The 26,096-nt window shown below is 44.3% G+C and overlaps 1 protein-coding gene across 6 annotated transcripts in view; it reads left to right on the forward strand.

The window, feature by feature from the left end:
- The first annotated feature begins 12,242 nt into the window (after nt 1-12,242).
- The window catches only part of SMARCAL1 (SWI/SNF related, matrix associated, actin dependent regulator of chromatin, subfamily a like 1), a 70,132-nt gene continuing 56,278 nt past the window's right edge, over nt 12,243-26,096 (forward strand). Inside the window, exons 1-6 of one of the 6 annotated variants that reach the window (XM_054478399.2) lie at nt 12,243-12,439; nt 13,639-13,675; nt 14,365-15,233; nt 15,971-16,021; nt 20,050-20,283; nt 23,393-23,443. In XM_054478399.2, coding sequence (XP_054334374.1) covers nt 14,423-15,233; nt 15,971-16,021; nt 20,050-20,283; nt 23,393-23,443 — 1,147 coding nt within the window. In that variant the 5' untranslated portion in view covers nt 12,243-12,439; nt 13,639-13,675; nt 14,365-14,422. Of the gene's footprint in view, nt 12,590-13,638; nt 13,676-14,364; nt 15,234-15,970; nt 16,022-20,049; nt 20,284-23,392; nt 23,444-26,096 lie in introns of all 6 variants that reach the window. The other 5 variants (XM_054478398.2, XM_063647932.1, XM_054478403.2 and 2 more) reach the window with 5 other exon arrangements.

Consider the following 26,096-nt stretch of genomic DNA (forward strand, 5'->3'; position numbering starts at 1 on the left):
GTGATCAGGTGGCCTTTGGACCATTTTGCATATAAACTGTCACTTATATACTTGATCTACTGGGGTGGTGGTCATAGAGGGGAACAGGGCACCCATTGTTCCAAGCAGCATCCTGTCAATATCTGCAGTTGCAATCAAATGACACTAAATAGTGTCAATGGATAAGCTCTCTATTTCTTCTTTACAACTGCAATTTATAAGTTCCCGGGATTAAAATCTGCTTTCCAGCAATTATCACACAGAGGTATATTTTCAAAGCCTCACATGTAATTAGAACATGCTGTTGATAAAGTGCTAGCTAAAGATTTAGACTTTGAGTCTGTTCATGAGGGATCGGTTTTGTTAATATTGATAATGTTTTCCCCCTTTAATGCAGTTAGGAGTTAGATTGAGATGCCAAATTCAATCAAAATGCACATCTTATCCCCCACCAAGGGACTTCTGGCTCTCTTTTACTTGTTCAGACTTGTAGAAAGGACCCCAGAGATCATGTCATATAGGAAAACATCCTGCCAATCTATAACTCTATGTTAAAGAATAAACTCTTCTACACATTATTTTGGTTAACTAGATTTTTCTTAGCATTTGTGCTTCTGTCAGATTGGATCATCCTTGCCATAACCACCATCTTCCTATTATTGTTGGACTCCAAATTTCTACTTAGCCAGTTCAGACACCACTTCATCCACTTAACCTTCCTGATTCTGTATTCCTGTGTCTCCATTGTCAGAGCTCCTCACTAAACCCCCAAGGCCATTTATCTGTGATTGATTGATTGATTTCTTTTTACAGACGGAGTCTCACTATGTTTCCCAGGCTAGAGCACAGTGTCTATTCATAGGCATAATCATAGCCCACTAAGGCCTTGAATTCCTGGGCTCAAGCAACCCTCTTGACTCAGCCTCCTAAGCAGCTGGGACTACAGGCACACACCAGTGCACTGATCTTATCCACAATTCTTTTTGTATTATATTTTCACACACATATTCGCTCTTCCCCTAGTCTTTAAGTTCTTTGAGACAAACTTTATTTTTAGTGTTTGTATTTCATCTGTTGGCAATGGTATCTTGCACACAAATCATAAAGACCAAGTTGAAGAGGCTTCTTACTTTGTTTCATCAGTCTGCTAATATGTTATCAATACCACACTAGTTTTATTATTGTAGCTTTGTAGTATATTTTAAACATTAATAGAATAATAACTTACATTTATTGATTACTTAATGTATGCCAGACAATGAGCTAAGTGCTTTACATGATCTCAGGTAATCCTAACAGGAAGTCTATGGGATAGTTACAATTATTTCCATATTACAGATGGAAAAAACAAAATTTAAGGAGATGAATTTACTCCAAGACAAATGCAAAAAGTGCAGAACAGTGTATATAGCACACTGCCATTTGTATGAAAGGGAAGGGAAGATAAATGTTTTTACTTAAATGTGCATAGAATATATCCAGAAAAATATGCAAGAAGTTGATTATGTAATTGAAATATAATAATTATATCCATGATTATTATAAGTCAATTAAAAATAAACAATTTTTTAAAAAAAGAAATGGATGACATTGGCTGCCTGCTGGGAAGGGAATGGGATGCAGGAGTTAAGAATGGAAGAAGAGCAGAATCAAGTTTTGGGTGCGCTGAAGCTCATACAATTTGGGGGGAGCACTTTTACCAAACAAGTATAAAATTAGATACAGAGCCTTAGAAGGGATATATGCAAATGAGGATCCCTGATGCCATAGGTTACTTTTTAAATCTTCCCTCAGCAGGAAGGAGACATTCCACTATATATACTTTTGTATATATTAAATACATGGAGCTTTAATCATGTAAATGCATTGTCTATTCAAAAAGATAGTTTTTTAAAAATTTATATTTTTTGTTTTGCCAGGCACAGTGGCTCACGCCTGTAATCCAAGCACTTTAGGAGGTTGAGGCCGACAGATAACTTGAGGTCAGCAGTTCAAGACCAGCTTGGCCAACATGGTGAAAGCTTGTCTCTACTAAAAATACAAAAAATAGCTGGGCATGGTGGCACACGCCTTAAGCCCAGCTACTCAGGAAGCTGAGGCAGGAGAATCGCTTGAACCTGGGGGGGCAGAGGTTGCAGTGAGCCAAGATCATGCCATTGCACTCCAGCCTGGGCGACACAGTGAGACTCTGTCTCAAAAATAATAATAATAATATTTTTAAAAGCCAGTTCTCCAACTGACTGCATAAAACAGGACTTTTACATTTTTCAAAAAGTAAATAACTAAGTTTTCATTTTTCCAGAAGCAGAGGTGTCTGTGCCTATAGCAAGCTGGAGGGGGTGCTGAGGAGGAATTCCAGAGTTGCCTGTTTTATGGAGGCAGGGTAGAGGGGCGTGGGGATTTACCCTCATAATTCAGAGTAGAGATTTGTGTCAGAAATGTAAAAGGCATATACTGTTGTAACATGGAAAAATGAAAAAAATTAAAAATCAAAGGCATATACTGCACATGTATACATGTAGGGATAAGAAAAAGAGACCCTGCTTTTTCAGAAACGTACAAGAGAAAATTAAAAACTCAAATAATATTGCACTGATTGTTAAAAGGGAGCTAATTTCCTGGAAACCAGTGCTGAGGACCAAGGATGTGAGCAGACGGGATGCTAATGCTCTTTCCCAAATGGCTCTGATGGCCCGTGGTTTTCTATTATTGCAACTAGGAGTAGCAGGTCCCTTACTGTAAAGTATCTAGAAATCATTCAGGCTCTTAACCACTCAATTAGGGTAATTTATCCTTGCGATGAATGGGACCATTCCTTCTCCTTGATTTAGTCTGGGCTGTGCCTCCATCGAATGCAGATATAAATAGTTTTGTTTGGGGCAGAAAGCCAGCCTTGTATCCTCACCACCCTGAGGTCTGAATCCGCAGCTTGTAGCCTGGCTCTGTGCAAAGGGCTGATGGTAAGTCCTCCAAGTCAACAGGAACACAAAATAGTTAGTAGCCCTTCCATTTATCTTTCCCCCATGGACAGAACAAATTTGCGAGAATTTGGACAGAATTTGCAGATAATTTGGAGCGAGCACTAAAAAGAATAATCTGACAATAAGAAATGTGAAATGCTGGAGAAAGGGAAGGAAGGAATTGCCTTTTGCCCAGATCCACAGGAATCCCACATTTTGGATGGTTATTTTGGTGCCATCTTAGTTACAGTAGAGACAGGATGCAGGCCTCAAAGCCTTCCTTTCCCCTACTCAGGAAATTCCTTAAGAACTGATTGGCCTTTTGTTTGTGTGTGTGCTATTTTATTTCAGTCAGGGGTAGACCCCTCTTTCTTTTTCTATTGAAGATCACTCAGCTAGAAAAGAGGAAGGCAATTGGTGGCCATATAAGAAAACATCAAATCAGTGTGAGGAAAGGCTAGAGGAGGGAAATATGAGATGTTTCACTTGTACCCTTTGAGAACTGAAAGCCAGGAGCAATTTAACACATATGGCAAACTGGGCGAAATAAGCTTTAGCTCCATGCTATGGGCAGCTGGATGTGGGGTTAGAGGAGCACAGAAAAAAAAAAAGAGAGAGAGAGAGAGAAAAAGAAAGATAAAAAGTAAATAGATGTAACTTACTATAATAAAATGAAAAAGAATGACACAAAGAGACAAAGCATATACATGTAGAATTAAGGAGTAGGCCAGGTGCGGTGGCTCATGCCTATAATCCTAGCACTTTCGGAGGCCGAGGTGGGCGGATCACTTGAGGTCAGGAGTTCGAGACCAGCATGGCCAACATGGTGAAACCCTGTCTCTACTAAAAATACAAAAATTAGCTGGGCGTGGTGGCGAGTGCCTGTAATCCCAGCTACTTGGGAGGCTGAGGCAGGAGAATCATCTGAACCCGGGAGGCGGAGGTTGCAGTGAGCCGAGATTGTACCACTGGACTCCAGCCTGGGTGACAGAGCGAGACTCCCTCTCAAAAAAATTAATTAATTAATTAATTAAGGAGTACAGAGGGGCAGGCGAGACAGAGGGACAGAGGGACACAGGCAGCCTATTTGCCCCCTTGTGGTCCTCAGGGACATTGCAGTCAGCCAATTCTAATCCAACCTTAACATTTCACATCTGTAGACAAAAGTGCACTTTGAACACTTAGGCAATTTCCAGTGTGGTGGATACAATTATATATATTAAGAGTAGACTATTGATCAAAGGCTGACGGTGCTCCACTTGCTGGAGCTACAGAGTGGCCTGCTGGATGAGTAGAAGAAACTAGGATGCCTGAGATCAAGTTTGGGCTCCAGCGTTCTCTATATCCTTGCACAAGCTACTTGGCTTCCCTTTGCCTTCATTCTCCCTTAATAATCAAGAAAGAACATAATTTTTCCAGTCTATGTCTCTGTAAAGAAGCTGCCTCATATGCAGGAAGAAATGGTCCATAAGAAAGCTTAGCCCAATATGATGGCTCATACCTGAAATCCCAGCAATTTGAGAGGCCAAGGCAGGAGGATCACTTGAGCTCAGGAGTTCAAGACCAGCCTGGGCAACATAGTGAGACCCCATCTCTACAAAAAATAATTTTAAAAGTTAGTCGGGCTTGGTGACATGTGCCTGTAATTTCAGATACTCAACAGGCTGAGGTGAGAGGATCCCTTCAGCTAGAAGTTCAAGGTTGCAGTGAGCTATGATCATGTCACTGCATTCCAGCCTGGGGTGATAGAGCAAGACCATGTCTCAAAAAAATAAAAAAAGAAAAAGGAAGTTTAGTGTATGACCTTGAATTTCTTTTTCTTTTGTTTTCTTTCTTTTTTGGGGGGGGGGTTGGGGGGAATCTCACTCTGTCACCCAGGCTGGAGTGCAGTGGCACGATCTCGGCTCACTGCAATCTCCACTTCCCGAGTTCAAGCGATCCTCCTGCCTCGGCCTCCTGAGTAGCTGGGATTACAGGCATGCACCACCACACCCAGCTAATTTTTTTTGTATTTTTAGTAGAGATGGGGTTTCACCATGTTGGCCAGGCTGGTCTCAAACTCCTGACCTCAAGTGATCCGCCCGCCTCGCCTCCTAAAGTGCTGGGATTACAGGCATGAGCCACCACACCTAGCCAAACTCGAATTTCTAAGCCAACTTCATGTCTATTGTGGCCAACAGGAGGTGAACAGTGGAGCCCTGCACGTGCATGTGCTAGACTCAGACATTCAGGCTTCCTGAGATAGAGAGATGGTGCTGGAGCTACCTCCAAATAGCTTTCTGACCTGTCCATCCAGTTCCATCACCATCATCTCTTCCCTAGACTCCTGCAACGGCTTCCTAAGAGGTCCTCCTATCCCCACTCTGCCCTTCTCCGGGGCTTTTTGCACACAACAGCAAGAAGCTTCCTGAGACACACAAGTTACTCCATTCTGGTGTGCATCTTATTAGGGGCCTCCTGCTGCTCTCAGAACAAATTCCCAATGTCTTTGCATGGTACTGAAGAACCTGGACGTTATCTGTCCTATTTCTCTCCCCAGCCCCATCTTGTGTCCTTTTCATCCTCTTGCACCTCCTCCAGCCAAGCTGGCCTCGCTTCCACTTCTCAAACATGCCCAGCTCAGCTCTTCCTTGCCTGGGCTAGATGTTGCTTGCCCCTGCAGCTCATTCAGAACCCGCTTCCCTCTGAGCTCCGCATGGCTGCCTCCTCTCCTCCTTCAGGTCTCCCCTGGGGACACCTTTCCTGACCACTCTGAAATAGTTCCCTCTTAAGTGTCCACTTGGGCTCTCTGTTTAGGTCCCTCACAGCACTTATCATTTAGCTGATTTGTTTATTTTTGTTTCTTTTGTGTGGGGGGGATCTGCCTCCCTAACTAAACCGTAAGCTTTATTTTAAAAAGGGTGACATCAGTATTGCAGCCCTGGTGCTTCTGCACAACGTGCGGCCCACAGTAGGTCCTTAAATTTTTGTTAAGTGAATATAAGATCAATGGATGAAGGCCGGGCGTGGTGGCTCACACATGTAATCCCTTTGGGGGATCACTTTGGGAGGATGAGCGGGTGGATCGCTTGAGGCCAGGAGTTCAAGACCAGCCTGAGCAATATGGCAAAAGCCCATCTCTACTAAAAATACAAAAAGTAGCCGGGCATGCTGGTGCACAACTGTGATCCCAGCTACTTGGGAGGCTGAGGTGGGAGGATCATATGAGCCCAGGAGACAGAGTTTGCAGTGAGACAAGGTCACACCACTGCACTCCAACCTGAGTGACAGATTCAGACCCTGTCTAAAAAAAAAAAAGAAGAAGAAGAATGAATGAATGGTTGAAAAAAGAATGAATGGATGAATATGAACAAAGTGGAATTTGCAATATTGAAGGAACAGAAAAAGTAAAATTTCCTAAGTCTATAAACACTGGAGCAGCGTGTCTTGGTGGGTGCTTTTAGCAAAGGATGGACAAAGCCATCCCAGCAGAAAATGTGCCAGGTTTGAGAGAGAGGCTTGTGAAGTAATCACAGCCACCAAGACCAGTTAGAGAAATTAAGACACTAGGAGAACCTCATACCAAGCCATGGAATGTGTGGTGTAAAGAAATTACATGGAGATTCTGTCTTCATAAGACATTTAGAGTCGAGGGAGAAGGAGGGCTAGAGGGAGGCAGAGAAGAGGAGGAAGAAAAACGGAACTCTCAGACTCCAAGCAATTAAGTCCATCAGAACGGAACAACCGCTAAGGAAGGTGAATTTCTTGGCTTATAAACCTTTACATTACTCCTCTGTGCTTTGGATATGCAAATGTCTTTGCCAACTGGCAGCATCTGAGAGGGAATAGCCTCCTTTTCCACCCAAAGTATTGCATCTGCTCCTGAATCTCATCACAGCACTCTAGGTGTAATTAACCTGAGCGATGACATGCCCTAGGGGTGGCTGTCAAAAAAGCTCTCCCCAAAGGGCTGTCAAGCGCTCTCTAGGGAATCCTTGCTGAGGGAAGGGGGAAGCCCAGTACTTACATCACTAGCAGGTAAGCTCCAGAGAGAGGGACTTGAAACTGCTTTAGATGCCCAGACATACACTGTCAGGCAAGGGCAAGCATGCAATCACTATCTGTACATTTAATTAGTATCTAGAAAGAGCCCTACTAGGGGACTGAGGTGCCTCACTCTAGCCTGGCCTGTGCCTGGTCTATGACATCAGGCATAGCTAACTTCTCTGGGCTTCCATTTCTTTAGCTCTAAAGAGAGATTAATGCTCTCTAAGGTCCTTTCTAAATCTCATTTTATGGGTTAAGAAAAGAAAATGAGATAGATTCTCTGGAAATGTATTCATAACGATGCTATTACACTTTGAGGACCCTAGAGTACACAAGGTGGATAATTAAGAGTTATAGACTGGAAAGAATATGTCTCAGATGCAACTCTTGTCCTCAAGGGACCAAGAATCCAAGATAATCTAGAGATGATGTTGTGGAATCCTAAGGGACTTTGGTTGAACCTGAGAATGACAAATTCACATAATTTGGATCCTTTTGTAAATGTTGCCTTTTTGCACCTGTATTTTACAGTAAACTTTCAGCTTATTGAGAGTTCAGCATATTTCAGGGGAGGATGAAAAGAAGGAAGGAAAATGGAGGGAGGGATGATAAAACTCCTTTGACTTGAGAGTTAGAAGTCAGGGTTCTTGGCCAGGCACAGTGGCTCACTCTACTGTAATCTTAGCAGTTTGGGAGGCTGAGGCAGGTGGATCACTTGAGCCCAGGAGTTCAAGACCAGCCTGTCCAACATGGTGACACCCCGTCTCTACTAAAAATACAAAATTTAGCTGGGCATGGTGGTTTTCATCTGTAATCCCAGCTACTCAGGAGGCTGAGGCAGGAGAATTGCTTGAATCCAGAAGGCGGAGGTTGAAATGAACCAAGATCGTGCCACTGCACTCCAGCCTGGGTGACAAAGCGAGACTCTGTCTCAAAAAAAAAAAAAAAAAAAGGAAGTCGGGGTTCTTTGGATGCAAGCAACAAAGACTGACTTTGGTTAATTAGAGTCTCCCCACTCCAAAAATAAAAATAAAGAATTCACTGGAAGGCTAAGGGCAGTTCACAGAATAGCAAAATCAAAATCAAGGCTCAGGAATAACAGGGTTAGGGTGACTCTCGAAGCTGGGTGACAGGAACTAAGGAACTGGCTCCATTCAAAGCTACTGCTGGGCTATATCAGTTCAGTTGTCTTTTTCTCATTGTATCATATCCTCGTAGATTAAGTTCCCAGAAGGAGGGGGTCTGGTGTTTTCCCTCGTATCTTGCATCCACTGCCTTCCCCGAGGATGAGGCCCCCTGATTAACACTCTTCCAAGTCTGCATGAATTGGGGAGGGATGATCACTCCAGAGAGATGGGAAATCAATGTTCTTCCACCTGAGGAAGTAGCTTTGGCAAAATCGAGGCATTCTTCTGGGGAAGCAGCAAGACTGTCACTTGGCCGGGGCACCCCGCTGGGGGCTGGCAATGCTCCGCTTGCAGTGGGTCCTGGAGCCAGGCTGCTTTCCTGGGAGAAAGGGGTGTGTTTTAACAACACACAAAGGTGCTGCTATGGACTGAACTGCATCCCCCCGAGATTCATATATTGAAGCCCTGACCCGTACTGTGACCATATTTGGAGACAAGACCTGCAAGGAGGGAATGACGATTCAGTGAGGTCCTGAGGGAGAGACTCTGATATGACAGGATCAACGTCCTAAGAAGGGACACAACAGGGGGCTGTGCTCTCTCCCTCTCCACTGCATGAGGACATAGAGAGGAAGAGAGTCCTCACCATAAATCAATGGCTGGCACCTCGATCTTGGACTCTGCAGCCTCCAGAATTGTGAGAAGATAAATTTCTGTTGTTTAAGCCACCCGGTCTATGGTGGTGCTTTTTTTTGTTTTGTTTTTTTGTAGCCTGAGCAGACTAACACAGGTGCCATATGGACTGGCAGCCAGTCTGGCCTCTATTCCCTCACCTATGAAACCAGATGGTCTCTAAAGCTCCTTCTAGCTTTAAAATGCAATGTGTCAATATATCCATGAATCATCTATCAATGCATATTTGCTTGCTGCTCAACTAAGTCCTGAGCTACTAATAATAGGAGGCTGTCGAGTAAAATACAGTATGCACAGTTACATTTGAATTTCAGATATGTTTAAATCCATTTTTAGTGTAAGTATGTCCCACACAATATTTGGGACAAATATTTGAGACATTTGTTAAATCTGGCTGTTCTAGTTATTTGTCTTCTGTTCTCCAAATACTGTAACCTTTTGGAGGGAGAAAAACTGGACCTTACTCATCTTTGGATTCCCTTATGGTGGTGTCTGCCAGCTTTTTGGATTTCACTGACTAAACATTATTGGATTAAGTTTTGGAAGAAAAAACAAATTTTTATTTTGCCCAATAAAGGTACTTATAATAAGCATCACTTTACTAAAGAAAAAACAGTTAAACTTTAAAACCTATTAAATAGACTCTCAGGATTTTATAATTAATTGTAAAAATTTAGTTTTACAACATATTCATTACATTGTCCTTTTGTTTGCTTGTTTCTGAGCAACCAGGTGATGCTTCGAACCATTTTGGCACTGCTCAGGTGACCAGTGTTTGGGAGCTTCAGCTGTGCTGTGTTTGGTTGAAGGTCTTACATGACTTCTGGACATTTTTGCTTATCTGCTAGGAAGCTCAAAGTCAAATTGGAGCTTGACTGCTACAGCTGTCTTCTCCTCTCCTTTCACTCCTTGTTTCCTGTGTTTTCTTCCGGGCCTTTAAACTTTTTTTACTAAATGAATTTTCATTATAATCTACCTTAAGAACTGGTGAAATATAGTTTTTTAAAAAGCCTTGCATACAATAAGACCTCAGTAAACGATGCTATTGACAAAGCAAAAGGTGCAACTATTGAGTGGGATCTAATTAGTTTACTTTCTGAAGATGATTATTCCCCCCAAATGCATTTTTTGTTGTTGTTGAGATGGAGTTTCACTCTTGTTGCCCAGGCTGAAGTGCAATGGCATGATCTCAGCTCACTGCAACCTCCGCCCCCAGGGTTCAAGTGATTCTCCTGCCTCAGCCTCCTGAGTAGCTGGAATTACAGGCGTGCACCACCACGCCCAGCTACTTTTTGTATTAGATGGGGTTTTGTAGAGATTGGGTTTCACCATATTGGCTAGGCTAGTCTCGAACTCCTGACCTCAGGTGATCTGCCTGCCTTGGCCTCCCAAAGTGCTGGGATTATAGGCGTGAGCCACCACACCCAGCCTCAAAGGCATATTTTAATTTCCTATTCTTAGAATTTTAGAATGTTAGAGCTAGAAAGGTAATCACATCTTCTAACTCAATTCCAGACTTACTGAATTGGAATTTCTGGGGTAAGATCTGTGAATCTATAAGAATTCTAGGATCTAACATTAGGATCCACTGGTCCACAGGCCCTCTTAGCACATGTCAAAGCAGGATATCATTTTACAGGTGAGACGACTGAGGCCCAGGAAAGCGAAGTGATGGCCATATGAATCAGTGACAGACATGAGTCAAGTGCACAGCACCCAGCTTTCTTAGCAAATTAACTGACTCTGTTGGGAGACAGGAAGGGCAGGGACAGGTGTTCATTAACTAGTTTCTGTTCACACTATACAGTAGGAAATGAGCGCTAGGTATAGAGAAACGGACGATATAAGAGATTTACCTCAAATAATAACAACATCCCTCTATTACCTGTTCTGGGATTTCACAGTTCACTAAGCACTTCCCCTCATAATACCTTGCTTTGATTCTAATAACAAGATTTACCAAGGTGGTATTGTTTTCTACATTTACTTTACAGATGAGAAAATGGAGGCACAATCACTGGGTATGTCAGGTCGATAAAAGGGGTAGAGCTGAGATTTGAATACTTTCTACTACTAAACCTCACACAGATCCCCTAAGACAGGCAATGTATTTATCATTTAAGAAAAACGGGCCGGGCGCAGTGGCTCACACCTGTAATTCCAGCACTTTGGGAGGCTGAGGCAGGTGGATCACTTGAGGTCAAGAGTTCGAGACCAGCCTGGACAACATGGTAAAAATCTGTCTCTACTAAAAATACAAAAATTAGCCAGGCATGGCGGTGCGCATCCATAATTCCAGCTATTTGGGAGGCTGAGGCAGGAGAATCATTTGAACCCAGGAGTAGGAGGCTGAAGTGAGCCAAGATCACACCACTACACTCAGTCTAGGCAACAGAGTGAGACTCTGTCTCAAAAAAAAAAAAAAAAAAAGCAAGGAGGGAAGAAGGGAGATTATTTATTGCTTCAAAAGTCACACAAATTCTACATTATTATTTTAGAAAATTCAAATCATTCTGAAAAATAGAGATTAAAAAGCTGAAAAGTGTATTCCATGCCACTCTGCTCCTGAACAGTTTGGTGACTTTTTAAGTTTCCTTCCCAGACTTTTATGAGTTTACATACATGTACAGGTAAGGATTAAAAAAAAAAAATCAAACTACACACATTGCTGTGCTTCCTTTTTCTTAGCATGTCTGGTCCATTTTTTCCAAATCCTTTAGTAGACTTGTTTGTTTTTAAATGAGCCATGTTTGAAAATAGAACAATAGCAACATTCATATGCACACTGATAGAGAAATATTATATTTATCACCAATGGTGCTTAGGATGGCTCAGGATGTTGGTGCTCAGGATGGGGTAAAGTGACTCTTAAAGTCTCATGACTAATCTTCTCTCAAGAGGAGGGGCTATGGAATCAGAATCACAAGCTAGCTTAATAAAGCCTTGAGAAATATTATCAAATAGCTGTCTCAGTTTTCCCCTCTGTAAAATGGGGACAAGAATGTGTTCCATAGGTTGTAGTGCGGTTAAATGAGGTAACTCATATTTATGCTACACACAATGACTGATGACTACAATGATGACGATGATGGCAGCCGGGCGCAGCGGGTGGGGCTTAAATTGCAAGTACAGCAATACCAGGAATGGACGCCCCGGGGAGATACTTTTTATTAAGAGCTGCCAAGTTAGTATGGCTGTCTGGGATGCTCTCTGGAGACGGGAGACTCCGGGTTTGGAAACCTTAATGGCCCAGGCTTTCAGGACCTAGCGTTTGGCTAAACAAACCTCTGGAGAACTACAACTTCCAGGGTGCATCACTTTCGCCCCGCCCATGACGTTGCAGCTCCCGTTTCTCGTCAGGCTCCCGGCCCGAACTACAAATCCCAGAAGACCCTGCAGCCCGCTCGCGTTCTCGTCTCATCATTCCTACTTTTGGAAGCGAAACTGAGGCCGCGTTGCCTGCTGGGAAATGTAGTTCAGCGGTGGCCGAGCCCTTTAGGCCTGGCCGCTGCAATAAGGCGGGCGAACTCGCAGCGCTTGAATACCCGTGGCCTAACCGTCCACTCGGAAGACCGGCCCCACTCGGGAGGCTCTGGAGTCGCGCCTGGGGTCAGGGCTGGGGGCGAATGCGGCTCGCGTTCTAGGCCTCCCTGGGTGAGAAAGTGCTAGACTGGCAGGAAGGCGGCGGAGGCAGACGAGACCAATGCCAGCCTGGAGGAGGAAGTGGGCCAATGGGAAGGGTGAATCCAAGTGGAGATCGTAGGGGTGGGAGTGGGGCGTGGCGCCCGCTTACCTTGAGGCCGGGTGAGGCGCGCCCCAAAATGCCGGGGGTGGGGGGGCAGAGGTCCCTACCTAGAGAGGAAGAGGGGCGTCCATGTGGCGGAATGGATTTATGGTTCGGGGCTGATCAGTGGGTCTTATGGCCGAGTCTCCCTGGTTAGTGGAGACAGCTTACCAGGCCCGGGATCTGGGGAGTTTGGAGGTGCAGGAGATCCCTGGTTGGAAACTTAGGCAGGAGTGTGTTACCCAGAGAGACTGAGGACTTCTGTGCACCTCCAAAACATTTCCCTAACCTCTTCACCCCTTCCTAACTGCTAATGGTTGGAGAAGGTGGAAGTTCTCTGGGGATAGATACTTCGTGGTGGGGGAGCGGGGAGGTGGGTTGAGTTCTGGCCAAAGGGAGCCCCAGCAGAGAAGGAAACCTTTGAACCCTATAGCTGCCCAGAGGCCTAAGCAATGCTACTGGAGTACCCTTACATCATCATTCTAACCGTTACACAGCATTACATTAGATGCAGGCTATTTAGTCTGAACCAAGCCAGACAAATTGGTGTGTCCTGCCCCCTCCTTCTAAAATGTTGTAAAAATGTCTCAGCTCATAGGAAAATAAATGTTCCGGGTAAATTCATGGAAAAAAATCATCAGGGTGCAACATGGAATGTTTACAATGATGCTACTTTATAATAAATTCTTATGTCTCCTAAATATGTGCCATTTGGTTATGAATGAAAAAAAATCCGAACTATATACTCTAAATTATTAATTTCAACTGTGGTTATTGATGGCTGATAAGATTACAGAGTAATTTTATTCTTTTTTTGTTTACATCTTTAGGTAGCATCTTAATTTGCACAGTGAACACATACTTTTTTTTTCTGCCCCTTATTTTCCCAGGAGAGTCAGTCAGTTGCTCCGTGTGTTGTGTTTTGGAAGTCAGGTACTAAGGCTGGCTGCTCTGGCTTGCATTGAGCTACAGGCAGACTGATTTGCCAGGAATGATAAAAAGGGGTGAATGTGAGGGGAGAATTTAGTGTGCAGTCTATGGGAGGCTAATGCTTTTTTCTTTCTTCTAGGTTGGAAAGAGACTATTTTAGCAAGTGTCACGCCATGGTATGTGGTTGGTTGGTCTATTTCAGTCTAATCTATTATGCTTTCTGGTTAAAAATGTCAGCTTTCTCATTATCTGATGGATTTACGTTGCTACGTTGCACTGCATAACTTTCTTAGGTTCTGACAACTCACCTTGGCTGGGCCATGGGAAGGAGAGAAATATTGCCTCTGAAATGCCTTTTTAGCTTTGGATTTGCTTTTTGCTTTTTTTTTTTTTCCTTGAGAGTTTTGTTCTTGTTGCCCAGGCTGGAGTGCAGTGGCACGATCTTGGCTTACTGCAACCTCTGCCTCCCAGGTTCAAGCAATTCTCCTGCCTCAGCCTCCCTAGTAGCTGGGATTACAGGTGTGCACCACCACGCCTGGCTAATTTTGTATTTTTAGTAGAGATGGGGTTTCACCATGTTGGCCAGGCTGGTCTCAAACTGCTGACCTCAAGTGATCCACCTGCCTCAGTTTCCCAAAGTGCTGGGATTACACCCTACTTGCTTTTTGCTTTTTGATCAGGATCTTTATTTTAGCATATGCTGCCTACTATTTCAGTGTGTGTGCAATTATAAAAGAAACTTTAATACATCCTTTAGTTGTGCTCATTATGCATTTTCCGGGACAAAAGCTTGTTAAAATCATGGTTGGAGTATGGCAATTAATACATGTAATGTTCATTTCATTCTTCTTACTTTCTTCCACAGCTTTTGCCAACTTTCCAATTAAAGGTTGACATTCCTGCATAAGTATTTCTCTGTGAAAATGTCCTTGCCTCTTACAGAGGAGCAGAGGAAAAAGATTGAAGAGAATCGACAAAAGGCTCTGGCCCGCAGAGCTGAGAAGTTATTGGCAGAACAGCATCAGAGGACTAGCTCGGGCACCTCCATTGCTGGCAACCCATTCCAGGCCAAGCAAGGCCCATCCCAAAATTTCCCAAGGGAGTCTTGTAAGCCAGTGAGCCATGGTGTCATTTTCAAACAACAGAATCTCAGTAGCTCATCTAATGCTGACCAAAGACCTCATGATTCCCACAGTTTTCAGGCAAAGGGAATATGGAAAAAGCCAGAAGAAATGCCCACAGCCTGCCCAGGCCACCATCCACGTAGTCAAATGGCTCTCACTGGAATCTCTCCTCCCTTGGCACAAAGTCCTCCAGAGGTCCCTAAACAACAGCTCTTGAGTTATGAGTTAGGCCACGGTCATGCTCAGGCTTCACCTGAGATCAGGTTCACACCCTTTGCTAACCCAACTCATGAGCCTCTGGCCAAAGCAAAGAGTTCCCAAGAGACACCAGCTCATTCCTCTGGACAGCCTCCCAGGGATGCTAAGTTAGAGGCCAAGACAGCAAAAGCCTCCACCTCGGGGCAGAACATTTCTTATATCCATTCTAGCTCAGAGAGTGTAACGCCCAGGACAGAAGGAAGACTCCAACAGAAGTCAGGGTCCTCAGTCCAAAAAGGAGTGAACTCTCAGAAGGGAAAGTGCATAAGGAACGGCGATCGTTTCCAGGTGTTGATTGGGTACAATGCGGAACTCATTGCAGTGTTTAAGAGCCTGCCCAGCAAGAATTATGGTAATGTCTTTGTTCTTCAGCTGGTTTTTTTTTTTTTTTTCTTATTTTTGGAGTCTCTTTTAATCTAACAGTTTCTCATAAATATTAAGAGAGTGCATTGGCACATTCTGTCCATCCAGTTGTTAAAAATTTTTCAATTTTAGCTTGTGTTTCCCTTCATAATAGTCATTCCCTCAAACAGCTGCCAAACTTGATGGTTGTCACATGGCCATCTGGAGAACGGTTGAATGTTATTGAGAAGACGCTTCCTCTGCCAGGTGCTTTATATGCATTGTAGCACTTAAGCTTAACAGCAGTTTTTTTGAAATAAGTAGATGTTATTTTAGTTTTTAAGGTGATGGAACTGGCTCAGCAAGATTAAGTGACAGGCCAAGTTTCATTGGTCTGGAAAGACAGCATCAGGATGTGACTAGCTCAATTACAGCCCAGAGCCATTACTCCTCATACTGCTTTGCCTGACCACATTACGTCCTGGAGAACTTGGATTCTAGTCCTAACTCTGCCCTCAGTCCTCTTAGGTGAAGTTCATAACTTCCCAGGGCCTGAGTTGGATTCCACTACATGGAGTAAAAGAATTATCTATATTTACTATTTGTCCTCTATGGAGATTTTTATAGATCAGTGGGGGCTTGCTGTTTTGAACTTGGCGTCCTTCATTCATTCATTTAGAAGACAAGCTTGTGTTGAGTGCCTAAGTACAAATTGTCAACAGTCATCAGCTCCCTGTTTTGTTTCAGATCCTGACACCAAGACGTGGAACTTCAGCATGAATGACTATAGTGCCCTGAGTAAGTAGACACATGGTTGTCTCTCATGGAGGGCGACACTGGCGCTGAAAATCTTTAGAGTATCACATGTAGTCTAGCTTATGGTGTGCATGGCTTTACAGGTGGTGAAAGCTTTCAGGGCACCCCCCCCACACTCCTTCCCACTCTATCTAGCCTAATGAGGCAGCTCTGTGGGTGAAGGCCATAGGTAATATTAACAAAAGCTAGCACTAAATGATGCTTGCTATGCATTAGGCTATTCTAAGCCCCTTATACTAACTTTTATTCCTTATAATGACTATTTTACAGATGGGGAAACTGAGGCCCAGGGAGGATGAGTCAGTAACACAGGGTCACATAGCCAATAAGTTGTACAACTGGGATTCAAGCCCTGACAGTCTGACTTCAGACTACACATTCCCACCAGACTATGCTGGCCCCAGCAGTGACAGGCAGCTCAGGCAGCCTGCCAGCCCCCGCTCCCAGGAAGGTAACAGTTCAGCAAACAGCACAGATCCTCTGTGCAGCTAACTACTCAAAAATGCAAGGAGGGGGCATTGGCCAGGCAAGTTCCAGCTAATGCAGTGTCTGGTCATAGTCAGCACCTGGTTACGTCCCTCTGTCTTCTGAGAAAACTGTCATACACTAAAGTTTTTGTCACTTGATCCTGGTACATGGAGCTTGCACACCTATGTCAAAGTGTCAGCCCCATGTGTTTTCATCTTCCATTTATTTTACTCTTCTCCCCCAGCTGCCGTTTCTACACCCTCTCTTCCTCCCCCCAGCTTAAGAAGGGAAAAGATAAGGATGTATCCTTAGGTCACTTTGCAGATTTGGGGTATGAGGTAGGATTATCTGGAGGCACCAGTACAGTTTCTGGGAAGGGTGGTTTGGGCCGGTGATGGGACAGCTCCCTGTAGAATTTCCTGGTTTTCTCCTTGGCCTCCAATTCTTGAAATGTGTACATGAGGCGATATCTTTCTTTGGTAGCTGCTAGTGTGTTAGTTTGCGAGGGCTGCCGTGACAAAGTACCGCTGACTGGGTGGCTTAAACAATAGAAATTTATTTTTTCACAGTCCTGGAGGCTGGAAGCCTGAGATTGGTAGGGTTGGTTTCTTCAGAGGCCTCTCTCCATGCCCTGCAGGTGGCTGTCTTCTCTCTGTGTCCTTGTGTGGATTTTCCTTTGTGTGTGCAAATCCCTAGCGTCTCTCCCTTTTCTTAGAAGAACACCAGTCATTGGATTATCGCCCACCTTGGTGACCTCATTTAACTTATTAACCTCTGTAAAGGCCCTGTCTCCATATACAATCACATTCTGAGGTCCTGTGCTGTGTGTTTAACATGAATTTTGGAGGGACACAATTCAACCCATAACACTGCTGCTGCTAGCTCCGTCTAGCGAGGGCTTATTTTTTAATCGATTTGTTTGGTGTTGGAACGGGGAGACCCAAGGCTCTGGATAAAGATTGCAGATTTTGACACCTGGTATTCTCATTGCTGGTGATTTTAAACCAGTGGTTTCCACTGTTGCGGTTGTTTTGTCTTTTTACTCTTGTTCTGACCACGGTGCATGGTGACTTAGATGACTCCTGCTTTTGCAGATTCATTTAGGTTTTTTGTGTGATATCGTTACTTTTTTTTTTTGAGACAGAGTCTCACTCGGTCGCCCAGGCTGGGGTGCAGTGGCGCGATCTTGGCTCCCTGCAACCTCTGGCTTCCGGGTTCAAGTGATTCTCCTGCCTCAGCCTCCTGAGTAGCTGGGATTTCAGGCGTGTACCACCACGCCCGGCTAATTTTTATATTTTTAGTAGAGGTGGGGCTTCCTCCATGTTGGCCAGGCTGGTCTTCAACCCCTGACCTCAGGTGATCTACCTGCCTCAGCCTCTAAAACTGCTGGGATTATAGGTGTGAGACACTGTCCCCGACTATCATTGCTTTGTGTTATGCTCCACATGTTTTGAAAACCATGTTTATTGGGTACAAAATTCTCCATATATACTTCTCAATGAAGCTCACAGAAGAGAAAAAAAATTCTCCATATAGCTTTTAGATGAATTTTTCTAATTGTTTGGCTCCTCTGCATCTTTACCAATGTGTTACACACTTGAGCTTTTGCCTGCTGAGATAAACCTTGAAATTCCTTGCCAAAATTATGGATTTGTGAATTTCTCCTTGTATTTCTAAGTTTCAGATAGGTTCATGATTGTGTGTCATGATTGGCTTTTTATTGGTATAACATATAAAATTGTCTCTGTGTCAGTCTTTCTGTCATTTTGCTTTAGGTGTATCCTCTGGATTTGGCTTCATTAACCCTACCACATACTCACTGTAGAACGTATTTTGACGTGTGAAGAAGAAAAACTATCCCCCGTAATCTCCCCACTCAACTAACCATTATTAACATTTTGGTTTCATTCCCTCCAGCCTTTTTTCTATGCGTTAAAATATAAAGTTTTATATATGCATATAATTTGTATTTTGCCCTTTTAATTTAATGCTCCAGCATAAAACATATTTATTTTACTGAATGTTAACAGTTAATTCTAAGTGATGAAAATGTGTCCATTATCATAATGGGCCATTTTGACCTTCAAGAAATGGTTTCATGTTGTTGAACTACTTTTGTCTTTTCCAGAATTTTTAGTACGAAATAAATTTTGATAGCTGTATAACATTCTGTCTTATGAATGTGTCATACATTGCTTAAATTGTTGTTGTTTATTTTTTCCTGCTTGATTTTAATTTGCTGCCAGTTTTTCCAGTTTTAAAGCTGTAGAGGAACACTTTTGTACCTAAGTTTTTGTCTGTATTTTCAATTGGTAGTTGGGATAGATTCCCAGAAGTTGAATCATTATTCTTAGAGCTCTTGCTATAATTGCCAAATTGTTTTCCAGAAGGTTTTATTCCCAACTAGCAATATGGATGTCTAATTGTTTCTCATCCTGCAAGTTTGAGAAGTAAAAAAGTATCTTATTTTTCTGATTATTTGTGAAGGTGAACATTTCTTCAAATGTTTCTTAGTCTTTTTCCTCCTGTTTTGAATTGGCTACATCTCTATCCTCTTCTTTTGTGGTCTTAGTACTTTTTTAAAGCATGAGTTCTTTTTATATTTCTTTACTCAGGGTTTTTTTCCTTTCACTTCAGTGTGTGTCTGTTGACAGCTTAGTATTATATGGTTGAATTTGTTCATTATAAAATGCATCTGTAGTAGATGAAATAATGTTCAGAACTATGTGTTTGTGACCTGGTGATCCTGGTCCTCACTCCTTTGTTCTCTGAGCAGTAGACCGAGTAGCGACCTAGGAGTGGGTTTAACTGGGTGATTTGTGGTGTGCTGACTTCAGTGGCTTCTCCAACACCGTGCCAGAAATTATCTAATAAGTTTATTCATCCTGGTGAGCTTCCTGTTCCCCTTGTTAATTTCTGAATTTTAAATGTTTTGGTGTGAAAAATGTAGGGAGGCCAGGTATGGTGCCTCATGCCTGTAATACCAGCACTTCAGGAGGCTAAGGTGGGTAGATGGCTTGAGCTTAGGAATTTGATACCAGCCTGGGCAACATAGCGAAACCCTGTCTCTACAAAAAATACAAAAACTAACCGCATGTGGTGGTGCACGCCTGTAGTCCCAGCTACTGGGGAGTCTGAGGTGGAGGATGGCTTGAGCCAGGGAGGTTGAGGCTGCAGTGAGCCAGGGAGGTTGAGGCTGCAGTGAGCCAGGGAGGTTGAGGCTGCAGTGAGCCATGATCATGGCACTGCACTCCAGCCTGGGTGACAGAGCAAGACCCTGTCTCAAAAAAAAAAAAAAAAAAGAAAAAAACTTAAGGAGATGGAAAGTTACATTCAACAAATATTGAAATTCCCAAAGCCCCAACTAAAAAACACTTTCAAGTCTTCCTAATCTAACAGTGCCTTTTCTTGCCTTCCTGCCAAACCTAGTGCCTCTTGACCATGTCCCTTCCCCACTTTCTCCCTCTTCCCTTGCCTGTATTTCAAAGCCACATGATAGTCCCCTGCTTTATCACTTCTGTTCAATTCTTCTTCTTTGGCAGTGAAAGCAGCCCAGAGCCTCCCCACGGTCAACCTGCAGCCTCTGGAATGGGCCTATGGCATCAGCGAGTCACCCTCCACCAGCAGTGAGGGACAGGCCGGCCTTCCATCAGCTCCATCCCTTTCGTTTGTCAAAGGGCGATGCATGCTCATCTCCAGGGCCTACTTCGAGGCAGACATCAGTTATTCACAGGACCTGATTGCACTTTTTAAACAGATGGATTCCAGAAGATATGGCAAGTAATTGGTCTTTGTCTGATTCCCAGAACGTGTAGTGGTCTGTGATCTCAACATAGGGTGTTTTTCTCTACCTTGAATATTCAAAAATTACTTTCTTGCGAAAGACTTCCTGTTCTGCTCCTCTTCCTATAGAAAGATGACACGTTAATTATTCCAGATAGTAAACATACAGTGGTGGCTGTTTTGTCATAAGGCCTCCCAAAGAGAAGACCTCATAATTTCCCTCTGGTCAATATCTTCTTGGTAGAAGCAGGTAAATTCCTGCTTCAGTCATTTAAAACCCATCTGTTTTTATTTTGGCCTTTGCAGAGCAGAAAAACAGGTGGTTGCCATAAAAATAAATGCTTTTCCATCTGCAGACTTAGTGGTTTTCAAACTTGAGCATGCAGGGAACGGCCTGCAGGGGTTGTTAAAACGCAGCTAGCTGGGCCCCACTACCAGAGTTTCTGATTCTGGAACTTGAGTGTGGAGCCAAAAATTTGTGTTTCTCACAAGTTCCCTGAGCTGGTGCTGCTGCTGGTGATGGTGCCACAGTTTGAAAATGCTGGTAGTTCTGCTCTCGGCCTGCCCATCAGCATCACGGGGCCACTTCAAAAGCACCAATGCCTCGTTCTGCCCCAGAGATGTTGTTTATTTTGTCGGAGGTGGGGCTTGGACTTGTTGGGGTGTTTTTTGTTTGTTTTGGTTTTTTTAATCTTCAGATGAGCCTAATTATAAGCCAGTCTTGAAATATACTGGCCACAGCAGAATAGTTTTGCTGTATTTTATTTTATTTTATTTATTTTTGAGATGGAGTTTCACTCTGTTGCCCAGGCTGGAGTGCAGTGGTGCAATCTTGGCTCACCGCAACCTCTGCCTTCTGGGTTCAAGCGATTTTCCTGCCTCAGCCTCCCGAGTAGCAGGGACTACAGGCACCTGCCACCACACTGGGCTAATTTTTGTATTTTTAGTAGAGGTAGGGTTTCCTCATGTTGGCCAGGCTGGTCTCGAACTTCTTCTCCCACCTTGGCCTCCCGAAGTGCTGGGATTAATTACAGGTATGAGCCACCGCGCCTGGCCGTTTTGTTTAATTTTTTTGTGAGGTTCTTCAAAAGCTCCCCTGTCAGAATAGGAGAGGAGCAGCTATAGATTCTGGACTCCTGGGTGTCATTCTCAGCTTGGGCCACATTGTTTTTTAAAAACTATGTTGTTTTTATGGATCAGTGTTTCCCCATTCTTGAATTGGTTTAATCTTGTTCTTAATCAAGTAGAACTCAAATACTTAAAACCTCATGCCTTTGAAACCTCACATTCAAGCATCGTCCTGGAAGAAGCCTCTAGAATTGCTTGCTTAACAAGAGCTTTCATCAGGGTTTGGGTTCTGGAGGAGGCTGATGCTGGTTGCTACATCATCATCCTTGGATGGAGTTTGGACCGATGAGGGCAGGCTGGTGAGCAGGGCACAGGGGAGTTGTGTGAGGCCCAGGCAGGTCGTGAGATGAGCTGCTCCACGACAGTCTAGATCCTTTACCTTTCCTGCCCCCTCGGATGTTTGGCTTCAGCTTGGGGTGGCCCTTAAAAGGCAACTACAGGCCGGGTGTGGTGGCCTATAATCCCAGCAGTTTGGGAGGCTGAGGTGGGTGGATCACCTGAGGTCACAGGAGTTCGAGACCAGCCTGGCCAACATGGTGAAACCCTGTCTACTAAAAATATAAAAACTAGCCAGTCATGGTGGTGCCAGCCTGGAATCCCAACTACTCAGGAGGCTGAGGCAGGAGACTCGCTTGAGCCCAGGATGCAGAGGTTGCAGTGAGCCTAGATCGCACCACTGCACTCCAGCCTGGGTGACAATCTCAAAAATAAAAACGGCAAATACAGTGATATGTGTCTATCACTAGCCTGTGAGATCACACTCCTGACATGGTCTGCATTCTGGGAGTGGGTACCATGAAGGTATTGATACTGATCCTGCTCACACCCAGGTGTCCAAAAACCATGATTGGTTCCTTTGCCTTAGCTGTTGTTCACAGCTTTTCCTGTTTGCTGCTGTGCCACTGTGAGAATCAAGTTGTCAGGAAGGGCCTTCCTCTTCTAGTTCTGCATTTACGATTAGTCTGTCTGCTTTGTTCCTTCCATCAGGTTGTACCTGGACGACCTCGCTTTTTCCTGAAACTGACTCTGTGTCCATGATGCCTTTTTCTGACCCCCTTGCTTTTGAAGGAATCATACAGTGAAGAATGAACTTTTGCTGCCCAGATAGCATTTACTGAGACCAAGCTTTCTTGATTTTTCAAGAGACAGATTAGTAGAGAAATTCCTCTATTTAAAGAATGAGCCACCATTGGGTAGAAAGGTGCTCACCTTTCTTAGCTGATATTGTGTGTAATTTATACTACACTATGCTGATTAGCGGATGATGTAATAATCCCACTAACAATAATTCATAATAACTGGCTTTTGGGGTGCTCATTGTTTTCCAGTCATACTTTTATAAGCATTTTACTTTAATTTCATGTAATCCTCACAGTAACCCATGAGGTAGGGGCTGTAGTATCTTTATTTTTCAGATGTGGAAACTGAGGGAGAGGTGTTACAGTGACTTGCCCAAGGTGACATAGCTAGCAAGAGGCGGAGCCGAAATTGAAACTTTGGCAGTTTGACCACTGACCACATGCAACTTGTTTCCCATGTGTAAAATGGAGTTAACAACAGCCCACCTTACAGACTTGGGAGGAGCAGATGAGAGGGTGCCACTGAGTGTTGGCACAGTGCCGGGCTGAACGTGAATGCTGCTTAGGTGTGAGCTACAGTTACCACCCCTGTCACTCAGGGCATTTCTGACCTGCTAGACCCTCCCCAGCCGTGTATCCTGTGGCACCTTTTGTCGCAACCCTTACAACCCAGTGTTGTCAGCATCTCTGCCTCTTTTTCCTCCCAGTATACTGGGGAAACCTCCAGGGAAAGTACTCTCCTAATTTCTGTATCCACAGTGCTAGGTACAGGACCAGCTGCCATGTTGTCTAAGCTTGATGGAAGTTTATGAAGCCAAGGAATAAATGAGTAAGTGTGATCATGTAGCAGGAGGGCAGGGTGTCCTATTTGCTTATTTGTTTCTTGTCATTGCAGATGTCAAGACCAGGAAGTGGAGCTTTCTCTTGGAAGAGCACAATAAACTAAGTGAGAAGCCTTCCTTACTTGTTTTATATCATGCTATTGTTAAGCTTTAATAATTCACCTTAAATTTGATGTATTTTCGAAGAATCTTCTCCTCTCTTTGCTGTGGTGGGATGCTTGAGTACAGGGTAAGTAAAGGTGAGGATGCAGCCTTATCCACCTCCACGGACATGGTGGGCCTCCTCTGTCATAAGGGTGAGGTGGCAAATTCGGGGCCTCTTCTGCCGTAAGGGTGAGGTGGCAGTAGTGAAATTTTCCAGGCCTGTGAAACCTTCCTGCTGTCATAGAAGTGCTAGAAGCATGGGTACATAGACTTTAGGAATCAGAAGTGAGCTAGGATTGCTTAGCTTAGGTGGAAGTGACCATAGATTACTTCTAAGAATACGCTCTCAGTGTACTTCTAGAACTGGATGATCAAGAAGGATAGGAGAGTCTCACTGGGAATGGACTTCATAGTAGAGTTCTGTTTGAGGCAGAAGTCAAGGCCAGGGACTTAGGCATTTTAACAAGCACTTTACAGACTGACCAAGGAAAAGGGATATGTGTACAGACAGCATAAGTGCAAGAAGAAGAAGCCAGTTTGGGTTTATCATTTTTCTTCTCTGTGTTTTGCTTAGATGGGGCAATAAATTCTAATATGCCTGGAAAAAGGAAATATGGTCATATCTCAGACTGTACCGGAATACCAGTCCCTTATCTATCTGGCTGTAACAATTCCACATTGGGTTTGCAGCTAGCATGGCTTATGTTCCTCTGCTTTACTCCTAATCCTGACGGCCTGTTGGGCCTCCCACACCAAGGATGGAGTCATTTGTGGGTACCAGTCAGGCCAGGACAGACACGAGCCAACCCTGGGAGCTCTGAGTCATTGGCCATCTTGCCTGGCAGGCTAGGGCTTCAATGTGAGGGAAAAACTGGGTTACTTCCTTTTGTCTCCTTCTTATGTGACTTATTGTGTGACATTGGGTAAATAATTAAACATTCTGGGTCCCATTGTCCCTTTAGTAAAAAAAAGGGGTGGTCTTTAATCTCTGTCTGCTCTCCTGACGTAGGAATTAAATATAAAGGAAGAGCCTTTGGTTCCTTGAGCAAAACTTGCTGTGAACTACATGATTAGGTTTAAATATGAGATGGTAACTTAATAAATGCTGGCTGAAGCAGAAAGCATGGCTCACGGTGATCTTGAGACTCTCTGGCTGCTACTATTTGGAACTTGTGATTTAGAGGGAATTATTTGGCAAAAGCTGAATTTTTTTTTCTTTTTGAGACAGGGTCTCACTGTCACCCAGGCTGGAGTGCAGTGGCATGATCTCAGCTCACTGCAACCTCTGCCTCCCAGGCTTAAGCGATTGTCGTGTCTCAGCCTCCCAAGTAGCTGTTACACAGAATCCTTTTGGTGCCACTTTGCCAGCTGGGCTTGCTGCTGAGCTTGCTCTGCCCACTCGACCTGGCAGGCTGCGCTCGGCTCACACTACCCGTCCAGATTCCACACCCACTGAGGGCGAGCTAGGCATGGAGCAGCAGAGGGTTTGTGAATGAGTGAGTGTAGGGTCTGGCCACAGCACACAGCCAGGTGCGCCAGCTGCTGCAGCAGAGCAGGCAGCTCCAGACTGTGGCACAGGCACCAGCTCTGTATGAGGCTGCAGCTGGACTAGGCATACCACAAGCAGCTTCTGCTTTGGGCACCAGCATCTGGATGTTGGGAATGTGCTGGCACCCAAAAACTTGAAGACACCAGCAACCATGGAGCCCCATGGGGGTGTTACAGCATGTCACAGCTCTGGCTCAGTGAGTCCCAAGGTCTGGGCTCCCAGAAAGGTTGCCACTCTTCACTCCTGTGGTTCGGCAAACAGGAGCATGTCACTGCCTGCAGCTTGGTGAGCAGACCAGGAATGTGTTATAGCCCTTTTCTCACCTGCCATTCAGCAGGTCCCAGATTCTTGTCCTGCATCCAAGAAGAATGAGGTTACATGAACAACTGGAGAGTGAGCAAGGCAGAGAAGGGTTTTAGTGGGCGACAGAACAGCTCTTAGTGGAGAGGGGACCCAAAGTGGGTAGTCCCAACATGTGGCTGAGTCCAGGGTTTTTATGGGCTCAGAATGGGAGTGTGTGTGCTGATTGGTCCATGGGCAGGCCTAGAAAAAGCACCATTCGATTGGCTAAAAGGCATTGGGGAAGTTCTCATTCTGGGTTGTGGACTCCACCTGGAACTGACAGCCTGGTTTTCAGGTTTCAGTCTGTCTTTGGCTTAAAGGTTGGGTTTCACTGCGAACCCACCCCTGTCTGCCTAGGAAGTTGTCTGCCTCCTGCTGTTATCAGCTGGAATTATAGGCACATATCCCCACGCCCGGCTAATTTTTCTATTTTTAGTAGAGATGGGGTTTCGCCGTGTTGGCCAGGCTGGTCTCGAACTCCTGGCCTCAAGTGATCCTCCCACCTTGGCTTCCCAAAGTGCTGGGATTACTGGCATGAGCCATCGTGCCCGGCCACAAAAGCTGAATTTTTGAAGAAAAATAGAAGTGAGTTCTTTCCTTCTCGCCTTCGTCTTTCAACCAGGAAACACACGTATGTTAGCTATAAAGTCTTTCATTTTTATGGAACAACAAAAAGCAGGACACTTACAGCATTAGTAGATAAATGTAGTGTTGAAAAACCA

The sequence above is a fragment of the Pongo pygmaeus genome, chromosome 11 (genome assembly GCF_028885625.2).
Source record: "Pongo pygmaeus isolate AG05252 chromosome 11, NHGRI_mPonPyg2-v2.0_pri, whole genome shotgun sequence".
NCBI lineage: Eukaryota > Metazoa > Chordata > Mammalia > Primates > Hominidae > Pongo > Pongo pygmaeus.